The sequence below is a fragment of the Lycorma delicatula genome, chromosome 11 (genome assembly GCF_047948215.1).
Source record: "Lycorma delicatula isolate Av1 chromosome 11, ASM4794821v1, whole genome shotgun sequence".
NCBI lineage: Eukaryota > Metazoa > Arthropoda > Insecta > Hemiptera > Fulgoridae > Lycorma > Lycorma delicatula.
The window spans coordinates 53,226,847-53,254,554 of NC_134465.1; the positions used below are offsets into that span (position 1 = coordinate 53,226,847).

Consider the following 27,708-nt stretch of genomic DNA (forward strand, 5'->3'; position numbering starts at 1 on the left):
AAACGCGAAGATATGTCGAAGTTTTCCGGAAGTCGAATCATGGTACCCATTACAGCTTTCTTATGAAATCTGTCTATATGCAATAAATTTTTTTATGCAGCATGTTTTACCTCGTTTTGTTATTTACACGATTTTCTCGCCATTACAACTTTCAATGCTTATAACTCGATAACAAAGGCATTAAAAGAAAAACGGGCTTCACCATTATCTTTCTTGTAGAATTTAAAATCGAAATCATATGTCATATTTAAAACGTTCCTATTTAAAATAATTAAGTTTGATTTAATATGACGGTCAAAAATTAAAAACCCATCAAAATGTAAATTTTTTTTAAACTACATAGAACACCATTTCTTTCTGCCTTTAATTACCTGTCAGATATGCAGTATAAAACTGTTTCCATACTTAAATATCACTATATACATATATATGCACGCAAATACACGCATGCATGGGCGTGTGTGCGTGCGCGCGCGCGAATTTTTACTTTATGAGACATTATCATAAATTGCGTTCATTTAGTGTGTGTTATTACAGTATTAACTCACAAAAAAATTCGTCACCCAATCTGGGTGTGTATGCTGCTTACTCAATTAATGATAAGAAACAAGATAACTAAATATGAACGACCTGTTTCCTAATAAACAGGTGTGAGAGAACGAGTTTACCTTGTAACTTGATGTGACGGTTTTGTTTTTAGTTTTTATATGACGAGTTTGCTAGTGGTTAAGGTTAATTCATTTTAACTTATAAATTTAGTGTGTTTTTTATTTTTATTTTTATAAAAATGTCATGTAATAATAGTGTAATTATATATATTTTTTTATGGTTTTTCTTTATCAAAATACGGTTAATTACTGGATTACAAAAATCAACGACGTTAGATGTTATGCGTAATGTATTTGTGAATCCTTCATTATCGAAAACATCTAATGATAAAACTAATGAAAAATATATTGCTTTACCTGATACAAGAGAACCTTTAGAGAATTTTGATATTATTGACCGACAGAATTCTAATTATCAGAAACCTGGGTTACAATATTACGATCGTCGTTGGATTAACGGACCAAGAAGACCTGTCGGTGTTTGGGCATCAGATCCAAGAACAAATTATGGAGCAGGTATTTACTTTTAATTTTATTTTATTTCATTACTAGTGAAATAACTTAATATTTTATCAATTGGATTTTTTTAGGTTTTTCTTTGAAAGAAAAATCCTAAAAATAAATACAAGAATATTTAAAAAATTTAAACTAACAAAAAATGGTGTAAATACTATTAATCTGTATTCTTAGATTCTAAATTTAATAATAATTTTATTATTTTAAAGCATTTTTACACGGAGAATATCATTGACATATAATCTTATAATTTGGCGATAAGTTGTATATTTTGCAAAATTCTCTCTGGTTATATCAAATCCAGAAAACTGTTTCTCCTTTTTAGTTTACATCTATTTTTGCATTTATTGTTATTTTTTTAAAGTAATTTATTAATTCTTTTAAGATACGATGAACGTATAATTAATTTTATCGATTATAGGCAACCTGACTTTCTCTCTAACAAAGAAATAAATATTAAACATTAAAAAACACGTCTGCCAAAAAAAAAAAAAACATTGTTTTTTAATATAGAATAATTAAAGAGCGTGCGGGTTATAATTTTGTATATAGTATATATTTTTTTTCAATTTTTTTCAAATTATTTATATATATATATATATATATAGCCCATGATACTCCCGGTAACGTAAGGATTCCAACGCGAGGTCATACAGCTAAATTGGTTCAGCAGTTGAGCTGCTACGGTAGAACAAACATACATACATACACCCTAAATACATTATATTCCTTTTTGGGCAGTCGTGTAAATTCTACCATTATTTTCAAGAATTTCATGCAGGATTATTAAGGAAAATATTTTTATTTATTATTTTTTTTACTGAGCGAATATATTGTTGATCATCAGAATGACATTTTTAATCCGTTTATCTAAGGGAATATAATAAACATCATTACTTTCAGAGAAACAACCTTGACTACTGATTTTTAAAACTTAGATGATTTAACATGTCATGTGATAGATAGTGTAAAACAACCTCTTTTCATAAGAAACAATGTATTACGTAAGTTTTCTGTATGGTTTTTTACAGGTCAGAAGTTACTCCTAAAAATTATTTAGCTATCTTTTAAAATAATAAATAACTTATGCCAGACTTAGTAGGTGAGAGGAAAGTGAAATTGTTTCTCTTTGTCTTCTTCGCTGAGCAAAAAATACTGTTGCGTGTCAGCACGTCAAACCCACTTGGGATTACGTATTACAGTAAATAGAATCAAAACTTTCCCTAAAAAAAAAACTGTTTTTTATACGTAATACAAAAGTGAACCTCCTTTTATTGTTACATCTCTTTGCTCGACTAATGTTCTTTTACTTCCGTCTTTTACTTCTATTTTGTTGCTACTCGAGCCGAAATATATGTTTGATCTTATATTCTTTGTTTAAATCATAATATTCTATTAAATCGATTATTATAATTGGTTTCTCTAATGAATTTTAAACTTTTTAACGACTCTTCGAAAAGTCGCTATTACTTTCGGTTACCCGGTGGGATTGGGGTGTGAAAATGAATTTTTACTTTTTGAGGCATGAAGAGTATGAAAATACCATTCACCTAAAATGTACTTTCGATATATATATATTTATATATAAATATATATCCTACCCTTCTAAAAGGCATTTGTATGTGTGTGCGTCCTCCTTAGCTGAGAACATACTTAAATGATCGAACATACTGCCCGTCAAAAAAATCATAAATTGTTTTACTTAAATGTTTATAAACAATAAATAAAACAGTAATAATAATTATAAAAAATTATAATAATAATAAATTTTACTATCGTAATTCATTCAATATCGTAAGCAGATGTTAAAACACAAACTATTTTCTATATAAATAAATCGATAATGGAAAATACTATCGATTATCGATTTAGATTAACTTTTTTTATTTTTTTCCCTTCTGCGACCACCGTTCCACCGTTTTGTATAGCTAGAAGATCTAGTGGTAAACGAGTCTTCCCAAATCAGCTGATTTGGAAGTCGAGAGTTCCAGCGTTCAAGTCCTAGTAAAGACAGTTACTTTTATACGGATTTGAATACTAGACCGTGGATATCGATATCATTTGGTGGTTGGGTTTCAATTAACCACACATCTTAGGAATGGTCGAACTGAGACTGTATAAGACTACACTTGATTTACATTCGTACATATCATCCTCTGAAGTAATACCTGAACGGTAATTCCCGAAGGCTAAACTATGAAAAAGAAAAAAAAAGGTATTGCTTCAGAAGATGAGATGAATGGTTTGTAGCGTGTGAAAATGCCATGCCTGACCGGGATTCGAACCCGGGACCTCCGTATGATAGGCCGAGACACTAACACTCACGTCACAGATTAACTTATTATAGCTTAAATTAAGTTATTTCTTAATGAGGAAAAACGGTGAACGATGATGACCAACCCTTTTTTTCACTTTTCCTTCATCAGTTTTCATCATTCAAAAAAAACAAAAACATTTTTACAGAAGAGGTAATCAATTTTGGACACCTAATAATAGCATTCCGAGACGCCACCCGCCAGGGCAACCCGCCCGTTGGGCCTAGCTGCGGAGGCGTGCCGTAGGCACACCGTGCAGCTAGTATATTAATAAAATATAATGAAGAAAACACCATAGCATTGTTATAAAAATTGTTTTTTCTATGATGTTAGATTTATTTATTTCAATTTCAATATCTAAGTAGTGTATTTTTCTGTTGTCTTCCATTTCACATGTGAATTTTAAGTCATCGTTATAATTATTAAGTTTATTCAAAATCGTTGTTATATGTTCATCATTTATAGTCGGATTATACATGACTAATATATCGTCTATATAGCTAATCCATTATAGTATCTGGTGTGTTCACTATATCCCCCTGAATTATGAAGCTTTGAAAATGTTGTATGAAAATTAAGACATAATTCTAGATATAGGTATCCCCATACCTTAAAATATCTTAATACTTAACAATTAATTAAACCAGCAATTGCGACTCCCTCCGGAAAAGGGGGCGCATTGCTCCCTCCAAAACTAGGGCCCCTTTGTGGCGTATTCCTGCTAGCCTATGAAGCGCTAGCACCGAAAAGACTTCAGCGGACGGTCTGAAGGGGAATTACGTCGGGGGCACAGGTTTTAAAAGCCTAGCCTTCCGCGGTCGGACCCAGGAATGGGTTTAAGAACGCTGGTCCAAACGGATATTGATTGCTAATCATAAATCCGTCCGTAAAATATAATAAAACTTGAAACTTAGACTAGTCATTAAAATAAATCCTTATACACGCCCGATTACAGAATCATACAGCAGCAAGGGACACTGTCCAGGCTCTGCGATTCGAAGGGAGAATTTGTAAAACTCCCGCCACTTTTGCATTCCATTTCATATAGGTATCCCATAGGCAATATTTTTTGTCAAGAAATAACATTTATTTTCATATTCAAAATAATTTTGGTTGCAAATATTTCTTATAATTGTGATTAATACATTTGTAAATTTGTGTGTTTCTTTGAAGTTGTAATTTATTATTTCAGTTGTTTTATTAATTGGTATACTAGTATACATGCTGGATATATCGTAGCTTACTATTTTAGTGTTGTAATTAGTTTTAATATTGTTTAATCTATTTATCACGTCGTAATCATTTTTAACTCAATATTTGTATTCAAGGTTCATTTTTATTCTAAGAATTTTACCGATTATTTTTGCTATGAAATATGCAGTTACTGTTTTAAAATTTACTATAGGTCTTATTAGATAAATTATTTTATATAGTTTCGATAATACAGTAAGTTTTGGTGGTGATGATATAAATTGATATAATATTGACTATTAGTTTAATTTGTTATCATAATTGAATATATGTTAGTATTTAGAAATTGTATCTTTTACAATTCTTGACCATTGAATGTGAAAATAGGAGGAGAAAAGATTACGGAGGTAGAAGAATTTTGTTATTTGGGAAGTAGAATTACTAAAGATGGACGAAGCAGGAGCGATATAAAATGCCGAATAGCACAAGCGAAACGAGCCTTCAGTAAGAAATATAATTTGTTTACATCAAAAATTAATTTAAATGTCAGGAAAAGATTTTTGAAAGTATATGTTTGGAATGTCGTTTTATATGGAAGTGAAACTTGGACAATCGGAGTATCTGAGAAGAAAAGATTAGAAGCTTTTTAAATGTGGTGCTATAGGAGAGTGTTAAAAATCAGATGGGTGGATAAAGTGACAATTGAAGAGGTTTTGCGGCAAATAGATGAAGAAAGAATCATTTGGAAAAATATAGTTAAAAGAAGAGACAGACTTATAGGCCACATACTAAGGCATCCTGGAATAGTCGCTTTAATATTGGAAAGACAGGTAGAAGGAAAAAATTGTGTAGGCAGGCCACATTTGGAATATGTAAAACAAATTGTTAGGGATGTAGGATGTAGAGGGTATACTGAAATGAAACGAGTAGCACTAGATAGGGAATCTTGGAGAGCTGCATCAAACCAGTCAAATGACTGAAGACAAAAAAAAAAATCTTTACAATCCTTAAATATTTGTTATAAGAATAGAAAGAGAAAAGATTACGGCGGTAGAAGAATTTTGTTATCGAATCAGGGTCAGGCATAGCATTTTTACACATGCTACAAAATCATTCATCTCATCCTCTGAAGCAATACCTAACGATGGTCCCGGAGGTTAAAAAAAAACGGTCAGCCATATTAGATATGCTTTTTTCTTCTTTTTTTTTGTTTGTGGGCGAAAAACGCCTGGGCGTTATCATCGCCCAGAATTTTATTAATAAAAGGGTAAAATAACTCCAAAATAATAAAACTTATAAGGTATAAAATTAATATAAATCATATAATAAAGATTTATTAAAACAAGAGTCAAGAAGGCAAAATAAAACTCAAAACTAATACCGCAGACATATAAAAGTTAAAATAATCGAATAAAGAAACTATATAAAACTTACCTAATTTCGATGGGTTGTGCAAAAGGCTCCCTTCTCGGATAATAAAATTAAAGACATAGAACCCAAAAAAATGAAAATTGAAAGTAAAGGTTAAAAATTATCAACAACTCTTCTAGCATAAAAATATATATGATAATATTAAATTTTTTGAAGTAACCTGGTACTGTGTAAAAAACAGAACTTCCTTGTACGAAGTAAAGGAAGTATTGTTACGCAAAAAATTTCGGTTTTCAGATTTGAACGGAAACATCCATTTTTACCACTTCTGAATCCATTTAGACTAGTTTCGGCCTGATTTCTGTACGTACGTACGTATGTATCTCGCACAACTCAAAAACGATTTGGAAGGATGTTGACATTTTTTATTTAGGTCTGTTGTAACATCTAGTTGTGTCCCTCCCCTTTTGATTGCAATTGACTGGATAAAAAGCGTCCAAAAAACCTAAAACCCTAAATATTTCTGATTTTGGACTTTTTCTTAATTGCACTCATAAGCCCTAATCGAGAGATTTCAACGATATACCATAAGTGGTACTTATTATCATTGGTTCCAGAGTTATAGCCAAATAAAAGTTTAATTAATGAAATATTTGGATCTTACAAGGGGAAGGAACGTCGGTTTGATTCCGATTTCATCTCCTTTTTTTAACGTTTTTTTTTTTTTTTTTTTTTTTTTTTTAATTTAAATACATTGATTTATTAATAATTATTAACTTCTGATTGTAAAAAAAATCTTTACAATAAATAATAATTCAATAATAACAAAAAAGTAGAAAAAATCAGAGTTTATTAGTAAAATAAAATTTTATGTCCTTTTCATTTTAATTCAAAAATGTTTACAGAGGTTAATAATTAATTATTAATAAATCTATATATTTAAATTAGAAAAAAAAGTTAAAAAATTATACGTATTTGAAGTTGAGTTCAAACCGATATATGCATGGTTACGGATTCGACACGTTCTCACACCACATAACCACTTGAGCAACGTGAAACAAAATTAATATAAAATACTGATACGGAATCACAAAAAAATGTGATGCAATGTGCTGTCAACCACAAAGAGACTGTGTAACTGTCCACTTTATTAAAGAACTGGAGGATCGTATCTCACTTTCAAATAAAATAATTTTAAATACAGTGCAGAAAAAAAAAAGTGTATTTATAATTTAATAAGCGTACAAGGTGTCCACATCACATTTTTTCTTATTCTTATCGATATTATAATCTCCTGAGAATCTTTTTTTGAAGGACCTGTTTGTTTTATCTTTTTTCTGTTTTACCTGTTTTTTTATATGATTACAATCATTACATTTAATTTTATATATCCCATTTAGATTTTCTCCATTATTATTATTATTATTATTATTATTTCTTAAATATTTTTAAATGTGTTTGTTAGGTTTATAGGATTTTTTATATTTATCTTTATTGTAAAAGTCAGTCATTTTTTCTATTATTTTATTTGTATATGTGTATTGTATGAAGAAATTATTAGTAGCATGTTCTTTATTATTATTATCTTTCTGTAATATTGTAAAATTATTTTGATATTTATTTGTTTGTTTGTTTTATATATTTTTCAATAATTCCATTATTAAAACCATTAGATATTGCTATTTGTTTTATGATATTTATTTTATTTTTGAGTTTATCTTCGTTGTGTTTCGTATATTCTAATGCTCTAAAAATTTAGAGTTTTTGTGTATTGTGATGTCAATCATTGTGGGTTTTTTTAAAAATAAACGGTTGTTTCTATAATGTTGGATTTGTCTATTTTAATTTCAATATCTAAGTAGTGTACTTTTCAAATATTTTATATGTTATAAAATATTTAAATTTAAAAAAAATTTTTCAATATTAAAATATTTTAAAACAAATATAAGAAGAAAGCGATCTCTGGTAAATTTTTTACTAAAGAATTACGTTGGTATATTATATATTTAAAACTCGCAATGATAATTACTTTTACAATAGGAAAACAAATTTAAAATATTTACTTTTATTGTAAAAATATTCTTTGCATAATATTAATCGTATTATAATAACAACAGGCGTATCCCAGTAACAATTAATATTGTAAATGTTTAATGAACTTGGGAACTTTATAGCGTGTGAAAAATATCATGTCTGATCGGAACTTTAACACTAAACTTTCGTATTAAAACAATAGACGCTAAATGTCTTTCTTTCTGTTATATTTATTTTGAATTTACCGTACAAATGATGAAAAATGTTAATATAAATTCAATATTTTAAGAAAAAATTTTATCTTTCGTTAGTTATTTACTTTTTAAAACGTCTTTCATAAAACAATGTAAAAATTAATAAATAAGTTAAAGTGGAAAATAAAAGCGGTTTAGGTCCTTAATTGACTGTAGATATTTTAATTACTGACTAATTTGTCTAAAATTTCGGATGAATACAAAGTTACAAAAAAAGCTGACAACAAAGTTGTAATTTTCTGTCAAATGTTACCAAGTACTGTTTACTAAATAAAATTCGAATTTTTCTAACTTTTCTTTGTTTTATTCAACTTATCTTACGCAGTTTTATTCAATTTAAAATCTTTACAAGTTTTACATGTTTCTTACCCATTTAACAAAGTTATTGTGCGTCAAACATAAAAAATCTGATGTGGACACTACACGACTTCCTTTTACGCCTATTAAATTACATATACACATTTTTTGTTGCATTTCATTTGAAACTGAGATACGATCCTCCAATTCTGTAATAAAGTGAACAGTTACAAGTGGCTGAAATATTTATACAATTATTAATTCGACAATCTTACATGAAATATTAGGATAAAGTAAAAGTTCCTTTATTACTCGTATTACTAGATCAGAATTATTCGTATGTTCATGAGTTGCTGATTAACAAAAGTTTTAGATTTCTGGTGTGTCATATAAACAAAAGTTAATAATAATTAAACAGTTATGTTTAAAAAAAAAAAAAAAAAAAAAAAAAAAAAAAACGCACAAAGTTATTGTGCGTCAAACATAAAAAATCTGATGTGGACACTACACGACTTCCTTTTACGCCTATTAAATTACATATACACATTTTTTGTTGCATTTCATTTGAAACTGAGATACGATCCTCCAATTCTGTAATAAAGTGAACAGTTACAAGTGGCTGAAATATTTATACAATTATTAATTCGACAATCTTACATGAAATATTAGGATAAAGTAAAAGTTCCTTTATTACTCGTATTACTAGATCAGAATTATTCGTATGTTCATGAGTTGCTGATTAACAAAAGTTTTAGATTTCTGGTGTGTCATATAAACAAAAGTTAATAATAATTAAACAGTTATGTTTAGTGAACCCACCGGGTTGGGGTTAACGCGTCTTCCCAAATCACCTGAATTGGAAGTCGAGAGTTACAGCGTTCAAGTCCTAGTAAAGCCAGATATTTTTACATGGATTTGAATACCAGATCGTGGATACAGGTGTTCTTTGGTGGTTGGGTTTTTCAATTAACCACACATCTCAGGAATGGTCGAACTGAGAATGTACAAGACTACACTTCATTTACACTCATACATATCATCCTCATTCATCCTCTGAAGAATTATCTAAACGGTAGTGTTACCGGAGGCTAAACAGGAAAAAGGAAAGTTATGTTTAGTGAACTCCTGTAATAATGCTTACATATGTTAATTTCGGTGTAACGGTGTAAAATATAAGTTTTTATTATTGGATTATTTGGTGAATAATCAGAAATGAAAAAGTAACAATCATACAGGAAAAAGTAGGATAACTTGAAGAAATATATCTGTAAAATCGACAAGAAGATGATATGAAGGGGAAGAAAACGTTAAAACCAAGGAAAGAATAAAAATATTAAGAAAGGATGATGAATATAAAGAGAGAGAAAATTTTAAAATTAGAGAACGTGTACACAAATTAAGATTAGAACAATTACATCGAACCAAAGAGCGATTAAATGATTAGCAATAAAAAACAAATAAACGAATTAATGAACTCCACTTAGGGAGAATATTGCCCGACAATATCAGAAGAGTAATGAACTAAAAGATAAGAATTTTATTTTAGAATTAGGGTTAGATCATGTTGTGTTATAGTCTAAGTATATTTCTCCTAATTAAACATAACTTTTAAATGAAAAAATTATTAACTTGTAAAAGTAAAAAAAGCCCTCTTTTAGTGTAACTGAACAATTTTTTAGATTTATTGGTTAATGTTCTCTACATGCAGTATAATTTCTGGATTATTCCAAACTTTTATCCTTGTCTAACTTCATTTTACATTTGTATAATTCATAGCACACCTCAGGAATAAATTAGCTCAATTTTTTTAAAATTCTGCAAGACAGAAACCTCTTCAAAACGGAATTCTTACTCGGTCCTGTCAGATTCAATTTTGGGGAGGTTTTACTGTATTAATGTTTTAACATATTTCTTCGTGTTGTTCAATGAGAAGTATAAAGAAATAAAATTATGTTGTAAAGTCTTGTGATGATGATAAATGTATTCTTAGAAATAATTTTAGAGGAATGGTTAAAAAGATGTTTGAATAACACACATACAGAGAGAGAGAAAAAAAATGTGAGAGGTAGTCAGGTGTTTACTGTAAATATTTGACTTTACTGCTAATAGATGAGATTATCATAGGTTTTTATAATTAATATATTTTATTATACTCGTAATTATTATTTCAGATAATACTACTGTAACGCTGGTATAACCACTAATAGCTTAAAATTATTATTAATGTTATTATTATGTAATAAATAAAAAATTAAAATAAATCATTTTTATTTAAAAATGATATAAAACAACAGTGTATGGTTTGATATCTGTTTCCTAGTACTGTATAAATATTATATTTATTTATTCAAGTTGATTTATGTTGATTCAGTTATCTTTTAATATTTGTTTGTCTGCTTGTAACCGATATTAAGTATGTACATAAATTATTATTATTTATTAATTGAAAAAGACTGAGCAATTATTGATAAACTATGAATGAATGTGAACATAAATGAAATGAAATTTATTAGTTTTCATTTTTGTTTGCATCAAAGATCTATTGTTTTTATGAAAACTATTACTCGTCATTTAGTTTTTTCATTCTTTAGGAATATTAAATTTTACGAGGAGTAAAATATCTAACTACATCCAACAGGTGCTTGTGAATCAGGATTTTATGTAATCTTTGAACAAGAAACAATCTTTGAACTGAGCTTTAATAATGAAACTGCCCCAATGGCTTATTAGAAGATATAAAATTGATCTTTTTTTTTGTCTTCAGTCATTTGACTGGTTTGATGCAGCTCTCCAAGATTCCCTACCTAATGCTAGTCGTTTCATTTCAGTATACCCTCTACATCCAACATCCCTAACAATTTCTTTTACATATTCCAAACGTGGCCTGCCTACACAATTTTTTCCTTCTACCTGTCCTTCCAATAATAAAGCGACTATTCCAGGATGCCTTAGTATGTGGCCTATAAGTCTGTCTCTTCTTTTAACTATATTTTTCCAAATGCTTCTTTCTTCATCTATTTGCCGCAATACCTCTTCATTTGTCACTTTATCCACCCATCTGATTTTTAACATTCTCCTATAGCACCACATTTCAAAAGCTTCTAATCTTTTCTTCTCAGATACTCCGATTTTCCAAGTTTCACTTCCATATAAAGCGACACTCCAAACATACACTTTAAAAATCTTTTCCTGCCATTTAAATTAATTTTTGATGTAAACAAATTATATTTCTTACTGAAGGCTCGTTTAGCTTGTGCTATTCGGCATTTTATATCGCTCCTGCTTCGTCCATCTTTAGTAATTCTACTTCCCAAATAACAAAATTCTTCTACCTCCGTAATCTTTTCTCCCCCTATTTTCACATTCAGTGGTCCATCTTTGTCATTTCTACTACATTTCATTACTTTAGTTTTGTTCTTGTTTATTTTCATGTGATAGTTCTTGCGTAGGACTTCATCTATGCCGTTCATTGTTTCTTCTAAATCCTTTTTACTCTCGGCTAGAATTACTATATCATCAGCAAATCTACGATTTGCTGATGATATAGTATATATTTGATATAGTATATATATATACTATATAGTATATATTTGCTGATCTAAAAACTAAAAAAAAAATTTGTTTTTATAAATTCTTGTTTAATTTTGATTTTTAGAATTCAGTTCCAAATTAAAGAATTTACTACCTCAACTTATTAACCCTTAACTTTTTATTGATCTAAAAAATCAAAATGAAAAAATAAATCTTTTATTCTGATCAGTAAGTAATATATTATAATCATTACATCAAGAATCAACAGATAAAAAAACTGCCTTATCAAGGGATATTGTGGCAATCATCACTAAGGCTACGCCTTGTCAATTTAGCCTTTCTTTTTCCTGTTTAGCCTCCAGTAATTACCATTCAGATAATACTTCAGAGGATGGATGAGGATGATATGTATGGGTGTAGTCTTGTACAGTCTCAGTTCAACCATTTCTGAGATGTGTGGTTAATTGTAACCTAACCACCAAATAATACCGCTATCCACGGTCTTGTATTCAAATCCATGTAAAAAAATAACTGACTTTACTAGGACTTGAACGCTGGAACTCTCGACTTTCAAATCAGCTGATTTGGGAAGACGCGTTCACCACTAACCAACCCGGTGGGTTTTTCAATTTAGTCACATCACTCTCATCTCCACTTCTCTCTTCAAGTCATTATATGAATCAAGGCTATCTCTTCTTTAAGATTATTGATGATGGTTTCTCTCAGTCTACCTCTAGGTTTTTTACCCAAAACCTTGCCCTCAAATATAATCATCAAGAACTGGGCATGTCGTACTATATGTCCTATCAATTTCACTCTTCTTCTTTGTTCAACATTTAGCAAGGACCTCCTCTCATTCACTTCTGCTAACACTTGATCATTTCTTTTCCTATCCAACCAGCTTGTTCTTATTATTCTCCTCCAAATCCACATTTTTATTCCTTCCAGTCTTCTTTCTGCTTTCCCAAGCGTCAATGTTTCACACCCATTTGTTAGAACACCCCAGACATAAGTTTTAGTGAACTGTTTCCTTATTTGCATACTCATATGATTATCAGTCAGTATATTCTTTTTATCCTGGAAAGCTCGTTTAGCCAGTGCTATTCTTCTTTTTACTTCTGTGGCACATTTATTATTGTTAATGATGGTGCTTCCTGAATAACAAAAAGGCTTGTTAAAAGCAGCATCACAAAATACATACATTTAATTATAAAGTAAAAAAAAAGTGGTGATTAAATTCCATGTTAATAAATTAAAATATACATGAAATAATAATAAAGTAAATAGGTGAAGAAACTATAAATATATGAAAATTCTTCTTTTTTATTAGTATTATTTTAAAATTTACCTACGAAGCAGATTGGTCTCTATAAAAGAAAATTATTTTATTTTAAACAAATTAGCGGAAATTTTTAAACTGTTTGCTAATTTATTTAAAGTGGTGGCAGAACATAATAGAATGGCCCTTTCTTTAAGTCAAAATATTGTTTGAGACACAAAAACTGTTCTGTTGTTCAATTTGGTAGAGTAGTATTTTCTTTTTTTTTTTTAAAGAATAAATGGCTATTCATTTTAGCAAAGGTTACACATTCATTAATATGAATATAGGATAACTAGACATTATTAATTTCCTATGAAGAATTGATGTTCAGCTACTTGGTTGGTCTTAGCACATAACCTACCAACAAGCCAATTGATCCTTTTGAATTTGTTAACTAAACCTTCTATCAATTAATTAATTAACTAAACTGTTAATTAATTCAAACCTTCCTTTCCTTCATTCTACCATGCCTTCTAAGTCTTTATTAGTAACATTTACTTTTCAGTCAGTCTCCTTTCTTTCTTTTTCCTGTTTAGCCTCCGGTAACTACCGTTTAGATAATACTTCAGAGGATGAATGAGGATGATATGTATGAGTGTGAATGAAGTGTAGTCTTGTACATTCTCAGTTCGACCATACCTGAGATGTGTGGTTAATTAAAACCCAACCACCAAAGAACACCAGTATCCACGATCTAGTATTCAAGTCCGTGTAAAAATAGCTGGCTTTACTAGGACTTGAGCGCTGGAACTCTCGACTTCCAAATCAGCTGATTTGGGAAGACGCGTTAACCACTAGACCAACCCGGTGGGTTTTCAGTCAGTCTCCTATCTAGTTCTTTTTTTAATTTTTGTCACTTTAATTATCTTTCTTTGTTCTCCAGCATTGTTCAGCAATTCTTCATTTGTCACTTCATGTGATCCGTTTTATATTCTCTGTTCTCTTGCACGTTCATATCCTTTATGTTCCAGATTTTTTTTTCATTTCATATATCTTCAGCTTATTTTTCTGTTTTGTATAGTGTGCCACACTACAACAAAACATTTTGTTGCTCTATTCCTCAAAGCATTTTTTTAATCCTAAAGAAAAATTGTAAAAATGTTATTCTTTTAATGTTATATTGTTTTAAAGAAAGGTCATTTTATTTTAGGAATGTTTAGTTTAATTTTTATTTAAGTTATGAATAGACCTACAAAAAATAGTACGTCTGTAAAAAAATCTATTCAAAAAAATCTGAATTGATAAAAATATCTAAAGGAGCATAGAGAGAAAAATTGTTGAGCTTGAATTCATGCTCTTGGGATTTTTTCCTGGGCACACCAAGAAATGTCATTATCAACGCCCAGCAATGTTATTTATTTATTACGCAAATAATATTAAAAGTTAACAATTAAAAAATAAATTAAAACTAAAAACCCAAAAAGCAAGATTAATCCACAATGAAGTATTACATCAATAATCTAAATTAAAACAGTAAAACTTACCATCTGCCATATGCAAAATGGTATAAATAGCTGAAAACTACTACTGAATACTGAAATGTTTGAATATAAATGGACGTCCCTGAGAAAAACCGTAAAAGATTAGATAACATTGTTTACCAACATACTTTGCATTCCAGCCCCTAGTTTAAACTTGTGATGCAAAGATGCATAGCAGATACAATCCACAAGGATGCGGTACACTGTTAGTAGGCAGTCACAGTGAGCACAAACAGGTGCATCTGTTTGAGTCATCAGATATCCATAAGTGAGCCTAGTATGCTCTAATTTTGAAACAGAAAATAATAACCTCTTCTTGATGGTTATTTCTGCGTGAGAAACTTCACGGTGACACAGTGTTCATAACTGGATGAAGTTTATTATTGATGGTAGCGTTTCATTCACTTTGCCATGCATCATGAACCTCCCTCTTCAGAAAACAGACAAAATCATTCAAAACAACACGATTGGTGAAAGGAGGCTGGAAACAAGCCTCTTTGCCGCACTATCAGTGCACTCATTGCCTGAAATTCCAATATGTCTGGGGATCCAGTAGAAGCTCACAGTTGTATTATGCTGAGTCATTTGCAAAATAGCACACTGAATCTTACAGAGAATTGGGTATCTGGAGTATATGTCACTAATCACCTGTAAGGCACTCATGATGAGAAGACAAGTATGTGTTGAAAGATGGGTTAATTATATTTAAGGCCTTATTAATAGCATACAGCTCCACAATGAAAATACTTACGATGCTGGGAAGGCCAAACCTCTATGTTCTATTGCCAACCACAAAAGCACAACTGACAGAATTAACATTTTTAAAGTCATCCGTAAAAACTATAGCATCAGGATAGGATGTACTTTTTTAAAATATTACAGAATTTTTCTTGTAATTTAACTGGATTTATGTTGTTTTTGTGATACTGACAAAAACCAAAGCAGTAATTAATGAGAAAAGGGTGCAAGGGGGGGGGGGGGGTAATATCATGGAGTAAGAACTAGATATAATTGTATGTTAAGTACTACAAAAAGGCACTGAGCTCTGATGTCTAGCGAAATAGTAGACCTCAGCTGTTCCTGGTATCAATTCAGTTGTTGGTTAGAGGACATTGCATCAAAAGGCTGGATGATTTCATTGCGCTTTAATGCAAGCTACATCAGTGCAGATCATCTGTTTCCATCTATCCAAAGGGATGGTTCACCACTTTCCACTAGTAGACTTACCACAGGGCATGCTCTCTGGAAAATACTATAATTTAACCCTGTGTTTTCCAACTGATTCTATTTATTTTTTGGGTGTGATAATTTTGATATCAGGATATGACTTTAGCTGATGTATAATTTTGTTAAAACTGTGCAAAATGATATATACATGTTACTTTTGCTTAAAAAAAAATCCTTCTATCTAAATAATGCAGAGAAAACTAACATCTGGACCATCAGAGGAACTTTGTCTACAAAAAAAATCATCAAAATCAATTTGTTTGGAGAGGGCTTGGGCATATAATAAAATATATGTACAGGTTAAATGAAAACCTCCATTTTTAAATACAATAGTTTTAACAAAATGTAGAAGTAAGTAAATGGCAAAATGCTGCAAAGAATGAAAAAAAGTATTTAATTATTCAGTGCTAGTTTAACTTGCACAATAATAAATAGTAGTAATAGTTTTTACATTACAGGAATGTTAATTTTAATAAAATAGAGATTAATATTAGAATAATAATTCCATGAAATAAGATAAGTTGACAAATTTAGTATGACAAAATTTGGGTGCGGTTATTTAATCACACCTCTTAATATATATTTTTATTTATATTGTTATTATTGCTTCATGTAATGGAATTGATTATCAATAATGACTAGGCCTAACCTTGTTTATTTCATTAAACATACAAAGAGTGCTTGTGCTCGTTCTGTTATCTTTCTCATTTATGATAAAATAGTTAATTCACATATTATTCCTCTTTTTTTGCAGACAATGAAAGGAACATGTACAAAAAAATAAATACCTAATTTCTAAAAGAACTATTAATTTAAAGTGTTGAATAAATTATTAACATATGCCAATTTTTCTATTTTTAATTTAATACTAACCATTAAAATAATCTGAATATTAAGAGTAAGAGCCAACTGATTATTAAGCAAAATACTAAGAAAAAAAAAGTTTTTTATTACTTATTTAATATTTGAAAGCACCTTATTTACTATACTTTTCTAAATGACACCATCGTTCTTTAAATTCATTTCATACAAAGTTGAAACAAATTTTTTATGAAACAAAGAAACAAAGTTTATATGCTCTTCATGAGATTCACTGTCTGTGATCTTAATAAGTTCATCTCTGCCATTTTAACTGATGCCCCTGAACTATTGAGAAACAACCACTCATTGAAGGAATACAAGGAAATCACTAGATGTTTGAGTTATAAGACTGATTAAACGTTCTAGTTAAAATTGTTGTATCTAATGAAGTATGTTGGATATCCATTATTTTGGACAGCAACAATTCCAGATGTTTACAAACTATATCATCTACAGAATCTTTTTAAATAGACAAATTAGGCTAGTTAGTCATACGTTAAGGTTTAGTTAGTTATTCACTAGATGGATTGTAAATATCTAACTTTAAATTTGCCTAAAACTCTTATTGCACTTCTCAAATAGATGTAACACTTCTATTCAAGTGTATTAACAAAATTACTTAATTGCATATAAATAACGATACTATTTCTGTTACCTATAGTATAAAAATTCTGGATGTCTTATTAGTTGAGAAATTCTAATTAAATAACGATTAAATTGATTTAATTTTTAATGAAAAAGAAACCACACTGTTTTGTTTTAAAATGTCTTATAAAACACTGAACTCACCAATCTTCATGAGCATTTCTGACTTCCCTTGAAATACTGGATTCAAGTCTTGGTCAGACATTTTTCACATATTACAAAATACATTATCCTCCAAAAAGTAAAAAATAATTTTGTTTTCAAGAAAATTACTTTAAAAAAAATTTCTATCTATGCATGAATAAAAAGAAAAGCATGAGATGAGCTCTAATTATAAAGTGATTGTACATGAGAGCGCGTGAAAGACTTGCTCATTATGTATATTACACATATATTTTATTACCTCCACAGAACTGAGTTGTTTGAAAACATATTTGAACAAAGTGGCTTTTCTTAAGTTATAAAATCTCTTCATAAAGTATTTTTAATTTTACCACTATTTTGTTTTTTTTTTTTTAATTGTGTAAATATTTAACTGTAAAATAAATTTTTAGTTTTAGTTATTTTAATTCTTTAGCAGACAAAAATATATTTATATGCGGTTTTATTTCTATAATATAACCTGGAGAATTAGTTTCCATTAGATATTAATGGTGATGATATTAATGATTATTATTTATAAATAAATCAGGTGATTAATGTATATGAATTTTAGACTAGTTATATAATAATCCACTTCAACAACGACCTGAACTACTTATACTGAATCAATTGGCAAAATTAATTAGATCGATAGCTACATCTTATTGATTCAGTTCCCTTTCTCAAGATGTTCCCCTTATATTATATATAGACAAATTCATATATATATATATATATATATATATATATATATATATATATATATATGTAATATTTGTATTGTCACCTTGACTTACATTGCTGTCTAAAATTTCACCACTGTAAAATGTCGGGAAATGAGTTTAAGGTTGCAAGATTTGAGGACATGGTTGAACCAAGTGGTTAACTATATACTATTGTTTGGTGTTTAAGAAAAAGAAATTAATTTCTAAAAATTTATAATAACCAAATCTACTAAACCAGATAATAGAACTGCTTTCAGATAATACAGTACAATATTTCATTGTATGAGAAAGGTTTTATTGTTCTTTTCTCATTTATTTATTTACTATTTTTTTAATTATGTACCAATTTAAAAGATCTCCCTCATTTATTTCAAATGAAATTTAAAAAATGTTATAGAAAACTATTACTCTTTTGATAAATTTTTAAATAATTAAAATGTAATAGTACATTTTTTTAATTTAATTCAAAATAAAATAAATATAACCTGGATTTCTGATTCTTCTTTCAATGAATAACATATTATACACTGTATAATAACATGCCCAAATAATTTTATTAATGATTCCTAAATTATTATTTATTTTCATTTATATTATTTATCTAGAATATTTATGTACTTACTTTATTATTATTATTTCATTTATTTATTATTTTTAAATATCAATAATAATAATTATTTTTTAATATCGTTTTTGTTAATAAAGAAAATGTTTTTTTTTGAAAAAAACAATGTTTATCATCTCTTTTACTGGGTGAATTTCCTTAGATTTTTTTTGCCAATGTTGAATTTGAATGATAACATTGTGTGTTTTTTGTTTTGCTTCATCATTGTCATACACTTATATTTAAGATTATATATTATGATTAATATGTAATATTGTATATTATGTTGAACATGGTTCAACACCAGTGTTAAATAAACATTTATAAGTTTAATAAACCTGCTCTCTTATAGTACCAATGCTGAAAAATGCTGTAATAATTTTATTGTGGCTGAAAAATACAAACTGTTGCAGTTTAATAATAACATAAGTTGATTTTTATAAAATTAATAAAAAGATAAAAATATTTTTTAATCTATGTTCCTATTTTTCATTTCAGATTTTGATCAAGATGACTACAGAACTGCACCAGTTAATGAGGATCCAGGTGCTGAGCCTTACGTAATAACAGAGGATCGTTTAAAAAGAATACGTAAGGATTTGTTATACTGGTTTTTTGATAAAGGTGGTTCTGATGGAAATGGTGATTATCAGAAAAATATCCATGATTCATCTCCTCAAATACATAAAAATTTTAATTTTCAATTACCTTTCTTTGGTTTTCGTTTCAATTATACTCGTGTAAGTATATTTATAGAATTAATGTTCCCTTAATTCTATTGTAAATGACAGATGTACTCTAATTATAAGTTTTTTTTTGTTTTTTTAAATTAAAAATGAAGTTAAAGATTTAATTAATTAGTAATAAACATTAGTAAATAATCAAAAAGTGTTTGATTTACAGTAATTAATTGGTTATGACTCTGGTAATTTAAACCAATTATATATTGTGAATATTCATATTGTCAAACTGTTCTTATGACCAAAAATTCAGAAATTTTTACATACATTATTTTATAAAATGAGTGGATGTAAAAGATATATGCTGTGAGTTTGTGATTATAAACTACCGATAAATCTCCGTCTCAACTCGTATACGCTGCAAAATATATATATATATATATATATATATATATCAAGCCATTGAAATGATATTATTCTCTCACATCTCACTTGGGTTCATATATGAAAAAAAACTATTGAGCTTTGTTATAAGTTATTATTTAAGTTGTCGGCTTATTTTTATTTACTCGTAGATTAATTTTTAATTATACTACAATATTCTTTACTAAGGGGTTTTAAGAGTTAATGCCTACCTCCAGATATTAACTAAAATACCAGTAAAATTTAGTAGAAAATGAAACATAAGATCAAACGTTATTATAAATTTTTCTGTTACAAGAAAGAACAGTTAAGACTACTAGGTGTTGAATATTAAACTGTTTGTAGAATAAAATCCGAAGCAAAATTCGTAGAAGTCCCGACTACTCCTTTTTAATCTAACTAGAAAGGCAGTACAGTATAAAACATGCGATTATGTATTAAAGTAAAAACACTTCGTCGGAGTCCCTTAGTGTTCTGTCTTTCATTCGGATGGTTCGACTTCAAATCGTGATCATTTTTCACACACTAAGACTACATACGCTAGAAAGCTCATTTCTAGTCATGAAAGATAGAGCAGGGAAGCTGTAAATGGGCGTAATTACCCGAGATATGAGTAGGATAAATAGATAAATTACGGAGCTTGAAGATTGAATGAAATACGTTAATAATAGTTAACAATAAATCCGAGTTAATTTTTATGTCATTCATAAGTTATTATTTTCATTATGACAATTAAATCACTTTACAAAAAATTAGTAAAATAATTTTCACTTGTTACGTCATCTATCGATTACTCTGAATTCTTACTAATATAAGTTTCATGTCTTCAGATCATTCTTTTTTTTTGTGAGCCTGAGACTTTTCAGCATCCCTCATATTGTAATGATATCTGTTTTACTAGTAAAATGTGCTCTATAATTTTAGATAATTTGTATTTGTCCAACAGGTTTCAATGAATGGCTACCTGGAATTTAGTGATCCACCAGAGCATTATACTTATCCAGTCAAATTCCCGAATCGAGATTGGCCAAAAAAGAATGATCCATCATTTATCGGTATTTTCTTTAGTAAATGTCGTATTGGAATGGTTCGCAGAACTGATCAAGATCAAAGAAAAGCTGGACTTTATTTCAGGTATTTCGCTCTGTACAGTTATAGAATTATTTTTATTCAGTATAGCTTTTTTTGCGATTCAAAAAAGTGAAAATCCACCCTACCAGCAAATTAAATGTTTCTCTAGATATTTCAGTTCTTAAGATCATCGTCAGGAGAATAAAATAAAGTCATCAAATTAAAATGGGACTAGATTTATGCAGTCATGGGGATTTTAAGCAGTCATGACTGCTTAATCATTTTAATTAACAGAAAAAAGTGTTCCGACAAATTTGTAGAATCAGTTGATAATCTACTTAATTAAAATTTTATGTATTATAATACCGTTATTTGTTTCATGTAATACAGTACACGAATTCTGGGGTGTTGTCATTTAATAATCTGCCCTAATTGGTTGATTATGAGAGTACTTTACTGGGAGGTACTGTGATAAGTAACAGGAATATGAAATACAGACCTTTCTTTGTCATTATATTTTTAATTAATTTTTTAAGAACATTCTAATCAGAATACTTGAATTTGCTGGTGATTTATGCCAAAGTAACTTGGATAAAGGTATGCTACTTATGGATTATGAGGTTGCTTATGAATAGCCTGTAAGTAACTTTGTGCCACTTAATCTTTACAAAACAACTTTGCTGACGACTGTCTGTGAAGACAATAGAAGGAAAATTAATTACTTTGTAGAACAAAAATTAATAAACTATAAGTGATCATGGTACTTTTTTTTAATGAGGAAGCCAATCAGAAATTTTTCACTATACTTGCATATAATGTAGTCTCTAAGGCAAGGCAGTTTGATATTATGCGAGGTACAATTTTCAACTCGTAAGATCAGTTATGCAGGTATACCAAACAAATGTGTTATCCATCTTACACTATTGCTAAAGAATTTGGATTCATAAGAAAGCATTCACAGATCAGAAAATAGAGGTAATTCAAATGACAATAGTTTATAGTTACATATGAGAGAGATCTGGTGACCCTCATCATCATCTTCAAATATTTGCTTCAAAGCAGACCTCTTGCTTCACATCTATCTCCATTCTTTTTTATTTATAAATGTTTTCAGTTTCTATAGGTCCATTTCCTTTCCAAACATCTTAATTCTTCCCTTTTTCCCTCCTTACTTTGTTGTGCCTTCATGCATTATTTTAATCTTCTCTTTTGATAAATTCCAACTAATTGACTTTCTTGTTTTGATAAAGCATTTGTTCTTACTCACTTTCCTCAGCAATTTTTGATTCTGCCTTAACAATCATTTGTTTACCTAAATTTCAATTGCCATCAGCTTTTTAATTCTTTTCCAAAGTATTAATGTTTAAATTCATATAGAAATCTTCTCCTAATATAATACCATTCTCAAAACATTTTTTCCAAAACAATCACTTCTTTCTTAGCCATTCCTATTTTAATTTTATTTCATTTTCCCTTTTACTGCGATATGCTTTTAGAAGAAATGATTTTAAAATACCTATGCTATACTTTTTCAGTCCTTTTATATAGATTATTTCCTAACCTCATTACTATTTTTGTTCACATTTACTTTTGAGCTATGAAGTAGAGAGCTTTCAGTGGCAATTTGCAACATTGAAAAGAGGAAAAGCCATACAGAATGTCAGATTAGTATCATATGTCAAAGTTTATAAAGTATAAATACATATAGGTACCTAATAATTCTACCTGGGGTATTAGCATTATTAATAGTACAGAGTAGGGGATTAGTGCACAACACTATAGCTTTACTGGATACATAGCAAAAAGCCAATTGCCGTTCCAAAAATCTATCCCATCTTGTGCATCAACTGAGCTTTTTAAATACTTTGACAAGTAATATTTAAGGTTATTATTGGAATAATTGTTATGAATACTATTCCAATATGTTTTAGAATTGCAGCTGTTAATTTCTTTCTTTAAAATCAGTATAAATAATTAATTTAATCCAAATTCAACTGGTTATCCTTATTATTAGTATTATTAACTATGAAATTATTGCATTGGATATTGATTTATTTAGTAACAAATTAAAAAAAATTAATAAATAATTATTTACATTGCTGAGATGCTTGAGCAGTAAGATAACAAGGTTGACTATGGTGAATGGCAACTAAAGAAAGCAATAATAATAAATAATAACAATAATGATAATTTAATAATAAATAATAATAATAAATTTATAAAGAATATTAAATATATGTATATATATATATATATATATATAAAATTAATGAGTCACAGTAAAAACTATGAAATTGAGCATTAATCAAGGTTATTAAGCATATGTGATAACATGTATTACAGATTACTTAAATTTTCGATTTTATAATTTTAAACCATGTTAACAGTTATTCTTTTTATCAAATTTATTTTTCCTTTATATTAAATATAAAATATTATTTTACTGTCCTAGTATAATTATTTCTAAAAACTATTCCTTCACTGAATTTTGAGAGTATAAAGAAAGAAATGAAGGCCATGTGAAAGAAAAAAATATTGTGGAATTATTTTTAATAGTAACAATAAGAAACAAGAGGTGTAATGAACCATTTATAAATTATGTTACTCTAAGAGTAGAGAGGCATTTGAGAAATTTACTGTCATTAATACAAATAGTCTGTAAGCTTCAGATAAAGTTAAATATTTTGTTAATGGATTAATAAGTTTTAAAGTTATATACCATAATTTCTTCCACTAATTTCTTAAAATATTATTATATTTTTGTCTATGTGAGTAGAAGAAAAATGTTTTTATGACTTGAACTTGCAAAATATTACATCAGTATATTATTATAAATCGTATAAAATTTCAGTTTGATTACATAATTATTTACATATATTTATCAAGGTTTTTATTTTATGAATCCTTTAAATTTACACAGTTAATTTCTGTGTACTTGTATATTCATTGTTTGTTTATCTCTGTGTTTTTTGCTTGCAGTAATCTGATAAATTAATTTTAGTTAGTTACAGAGATAGTTTCAAAAAGTTACCAGAATTTACATTCCATTAGAAAAAGAAATTATTATAGGAAAGTTATTGTTTTGTAAGATGGCATTGTTCATCGTGCGTAATAAGGCTGACATTTCTTTTTTATTACTTTTCCCAATGACAGCCACAGCCATATATTTGTAAAATATGGATGTGACATCACAATTCAAAATATCTGTCACTGAATTGATGAGAACTATCAATTTTTTTTGTGTAGTTTTTTAAATATTCTCAGAGATATAAATAATGCTTGAAAAAACATGGTGAAAGAATAACCTTTATTTATGAGTGAAATAATTGTTTCTATGGGAATTTTTCTTGTTTTTAAGCATGTTGATTCTGTTCATTATAACTTTTTTTTAAAGAGATGGAGGAACTCCATTTACAGGCGCCTTCTTTTTCCTGTTTAGCCTCCGGTAACTACCGTTTAGATAATTCTTCAGAGGATGAATGAAGATGATATGTATGAGTGTAAATGAAGTGTGTAGTCTTGTACATTCTCAGTTCGACCATTCCTGAGATGTGTGGTTAATTGAAACCCAACCACCAAAGAACACCGGTATCCACGATCTAGTATTCAGTTTACAGGCGCCTGGGCAGCAGTGTCGGGTTCACTAACAGGTTTCGCAAGATGTTATTAAATGTGCATGTGTTCCTGTGCAATACTGACTAAACCTCCATCCCTGGCTACCCACCCTTCCTGGTACAGCTGGTGTGCATTACTTCAGTAAGGGGAGAGTACGCTCTCACATACATTCAGACACCACAATGAATAGATACGGACCTCACACCCACAGGATACCAAACATCAGACTAAATCTCACCACACACTCCACAACATCCAGTCATCACTCAGAAAACATACCTCATGCCGCACACATCACATCAAAGCCAGTCACATCCATTCACATAAACAAACACCTCACAGACAATCGAACACTATAGTATACTTACCTCACGGGTCACCATTGGGACGTAGGAGCAGAGTGCCCACGACCTCATCGCACCCAGGTGATCCCCACACATATGGGGAACCTCCTAGGCTCTCAATCGCATGCCTGTCCGGCCCTGCACCCTCCGACGCTGATTTTTATTCTTTGCTTGAAATTAAAGTGATACAAGGATGACAAAAATTGTTATTTCTGATGTGAAAGAGCTATAGTGGGTTTCTAAGTATGTATTCCAAAAATGTTTACAATAAATTTATAAAACTGACAAAGTTTTTAGTTCCTTAAGAAAACTGATAGAAAAAATGTATTTAGTATAAATAATTTTGTAAACTAAACATATACATTTTGAAGCTATATTGTGTTTAATTTATATTATTTTTAATTGATATTAATGATTTTATTTTTAGATTAGAAAGAGATCTTCATAGAAGAAGAGATAGATTAGGTGTCGAAGTCAGAGAACGTGTTAAATGGGATTTGAGGGAAGGCGTAGTTGGAACCGATACATTTTATCCAAAGCACGTAGCTATTATAACATGGAAAAATATGTCTTTTGGTGGTGGAATTGATAATTCTCTTTATAAGGTAAAAGTGAGGTTTTTAAAGCACTAATTGGAAAACAGGAAAATGCTCAAAAACTATTTACTTAAAAATTTAAAACTAAACTTGTTGAAAGAGTGGGTATTTGTAAATTAATTAATTAAAAACTGGTGAAAGAAAATAGTTTTTTAGTATGTTGTAAATATTAATTAACTGTTAATCAATATTTATTATTAATTCATCATTATAATTTTGTTATTTATTAATTTTTTATTTATATTTCCTTCAGTATACTGATGATGATTGTTAACAAATCAAAAGGGTAATCTGATTTTAGATATTAAGTAAATTTTTTTGTGAATGGTGATAAGAGTTTTCTTGTTTTTTAAAATTTTTTAAACTATCATTTAGGAATATTCTTTATAAATAATTACAATACTTAATCTAATTTTATGAAAGACCTTTTTAATGTAAATTGCACCATTTTATCTTGTTTCTTTATAAAATTTGTTACCTTATTTATTATTTTTTTTGTTTCCATTATAATATTGAGTATTTTTATCACAACTGAATGGTATTTTGCAATCAGATATCTGCAGATTTCAATTGAAAAATTATTTTAGCTCTTACTACAGTTTCCCATCCATGCTGGTACTTACGAGTAGTAAGCAGGGTGCAACAACTTCTTTATTGGAGTTCTCTGGGATGGTAACCATTTTTTTGTTCCTATTTTGTGTTCTGCAATTTCTTATTATTTTGATTCTTGTTTCTTTCAACTACTTCTGAGATTTTCTGTTTACACGAAAGTGAATGTGAGTGGTTGAACTGTCTTATGAAGTGAATAAGTTACCTCTAATATCTAAAACTTTTGAATAAATTGTAATTATTATTTATGGTATTTAATTACAGTTACAGAAAAATTAAAAAAACAAAAGAAAAATGTAATTGCCTGATTTTTGAAGTAGTATTAGACTAATAGTAAAATTAGTGTCCATACATTTGAACAGTATGAAATTTGACAAAAACAACATTAAACAATCCCCACATTGTATAACAAAATGTTTTATTACTTACTAATGAGTCTTTTTAAATCAGTTAAAGATGGGAACTAATAAAACATTATTAGTAACTCCATTGATAAAGAAACTAGCTATAAAATTTGCTTTGAAAAGTTCTTTACAAGAACAGTGTAATTTGAAAGTGAAATTTATTAATAATTTTCCTCATTTTAATATGAAATAAAAGAAAACCGTTAACATATAACATCTGTATTTAATGATGCTAAAGATGGCAAAATTTTTTGAATTGAGAATATAAATTAAACAGTTAGATGAATCATTTATTAATATTATTATTATTAGTTATTGGGAATAAACAGAATACAGAAAGTATGATGTCTTATTGTATAGGCAGGCTGGATTGTTTGCATTTTTGATTGTACTATATTGACTATTTTAATACTAATTTTATTTACAGAAAAATAATTTTATAGATTCATTTTTTTACTTTACTTAAGAATTATATCTGGTCTATTGTTTGGTTATCATTATTTTTAAATTTTTGTACTTTTTGGATTGCAGACAAATACATTTCAAATAGTTTTAGCGACAGATGAAGTTTTTACTTATGCAATATTTAATTATGCTTCAATTACTTGGACAACCCATACTGAGGCTGGAGGGGATACTACTGGTGGAGAGGGTGGTATACCTGCATTTGTAAGTCCAATTTATTTTTTTATCTAGAATTTTTATGTATTTAATCTTTTGTTTCCGTAGCATTCAAAGTACAGGGTATAAAAGAAAAATCAGGGTTTTACTATTTAATATCTCTTAAAACTGACTTACACCATGAATTACAAATACAATCAAAGAACAGTTCTTTCAGTTTTCT

At 28.7% G+C, this 27,708-nt stretch overlaps 1 protein-coding gene across 2 annotated transcripts in view; it reads left to right on the forward strand.

The window, feature by feature from the left end:
* Window positions 1–658: 658 nt before the first annotated feature.
* The window catches only part of mesh (sushi domain containing 2 mesh), an 83,025-nt gene continuing 55,975 nt past the window's right edge, over window positions 659–27,708 (forward strand). For both annotated transcript variants that reach the window (XM_075379119.1, XM_075379118.1), the window contains exons 1-5: window positions 659–1,124; window positions 19,621–19,862; window positions 21,172–21,359; window positions 25,683–25,860; window positions 27,396–27,533. In XM_075379119.1, coding sequence (XP_075235234.1) covers window positions 788–1,124; window positions 19,621–19,862; window positions 21,172–21,359; window positions 25,683–25,860; window positions 27,396–27,533 — 1,083 coding nt within the window. In that variant the 5' untranslated portion in view covers window positions 659–787. The remainder of the gene's footprint in view (window positions 1,125–19,620; window positions 19,863–21,171; window positions 21,360–25,682; window positions 25,861–27,395; window positions 27,534–27,708) is intronic.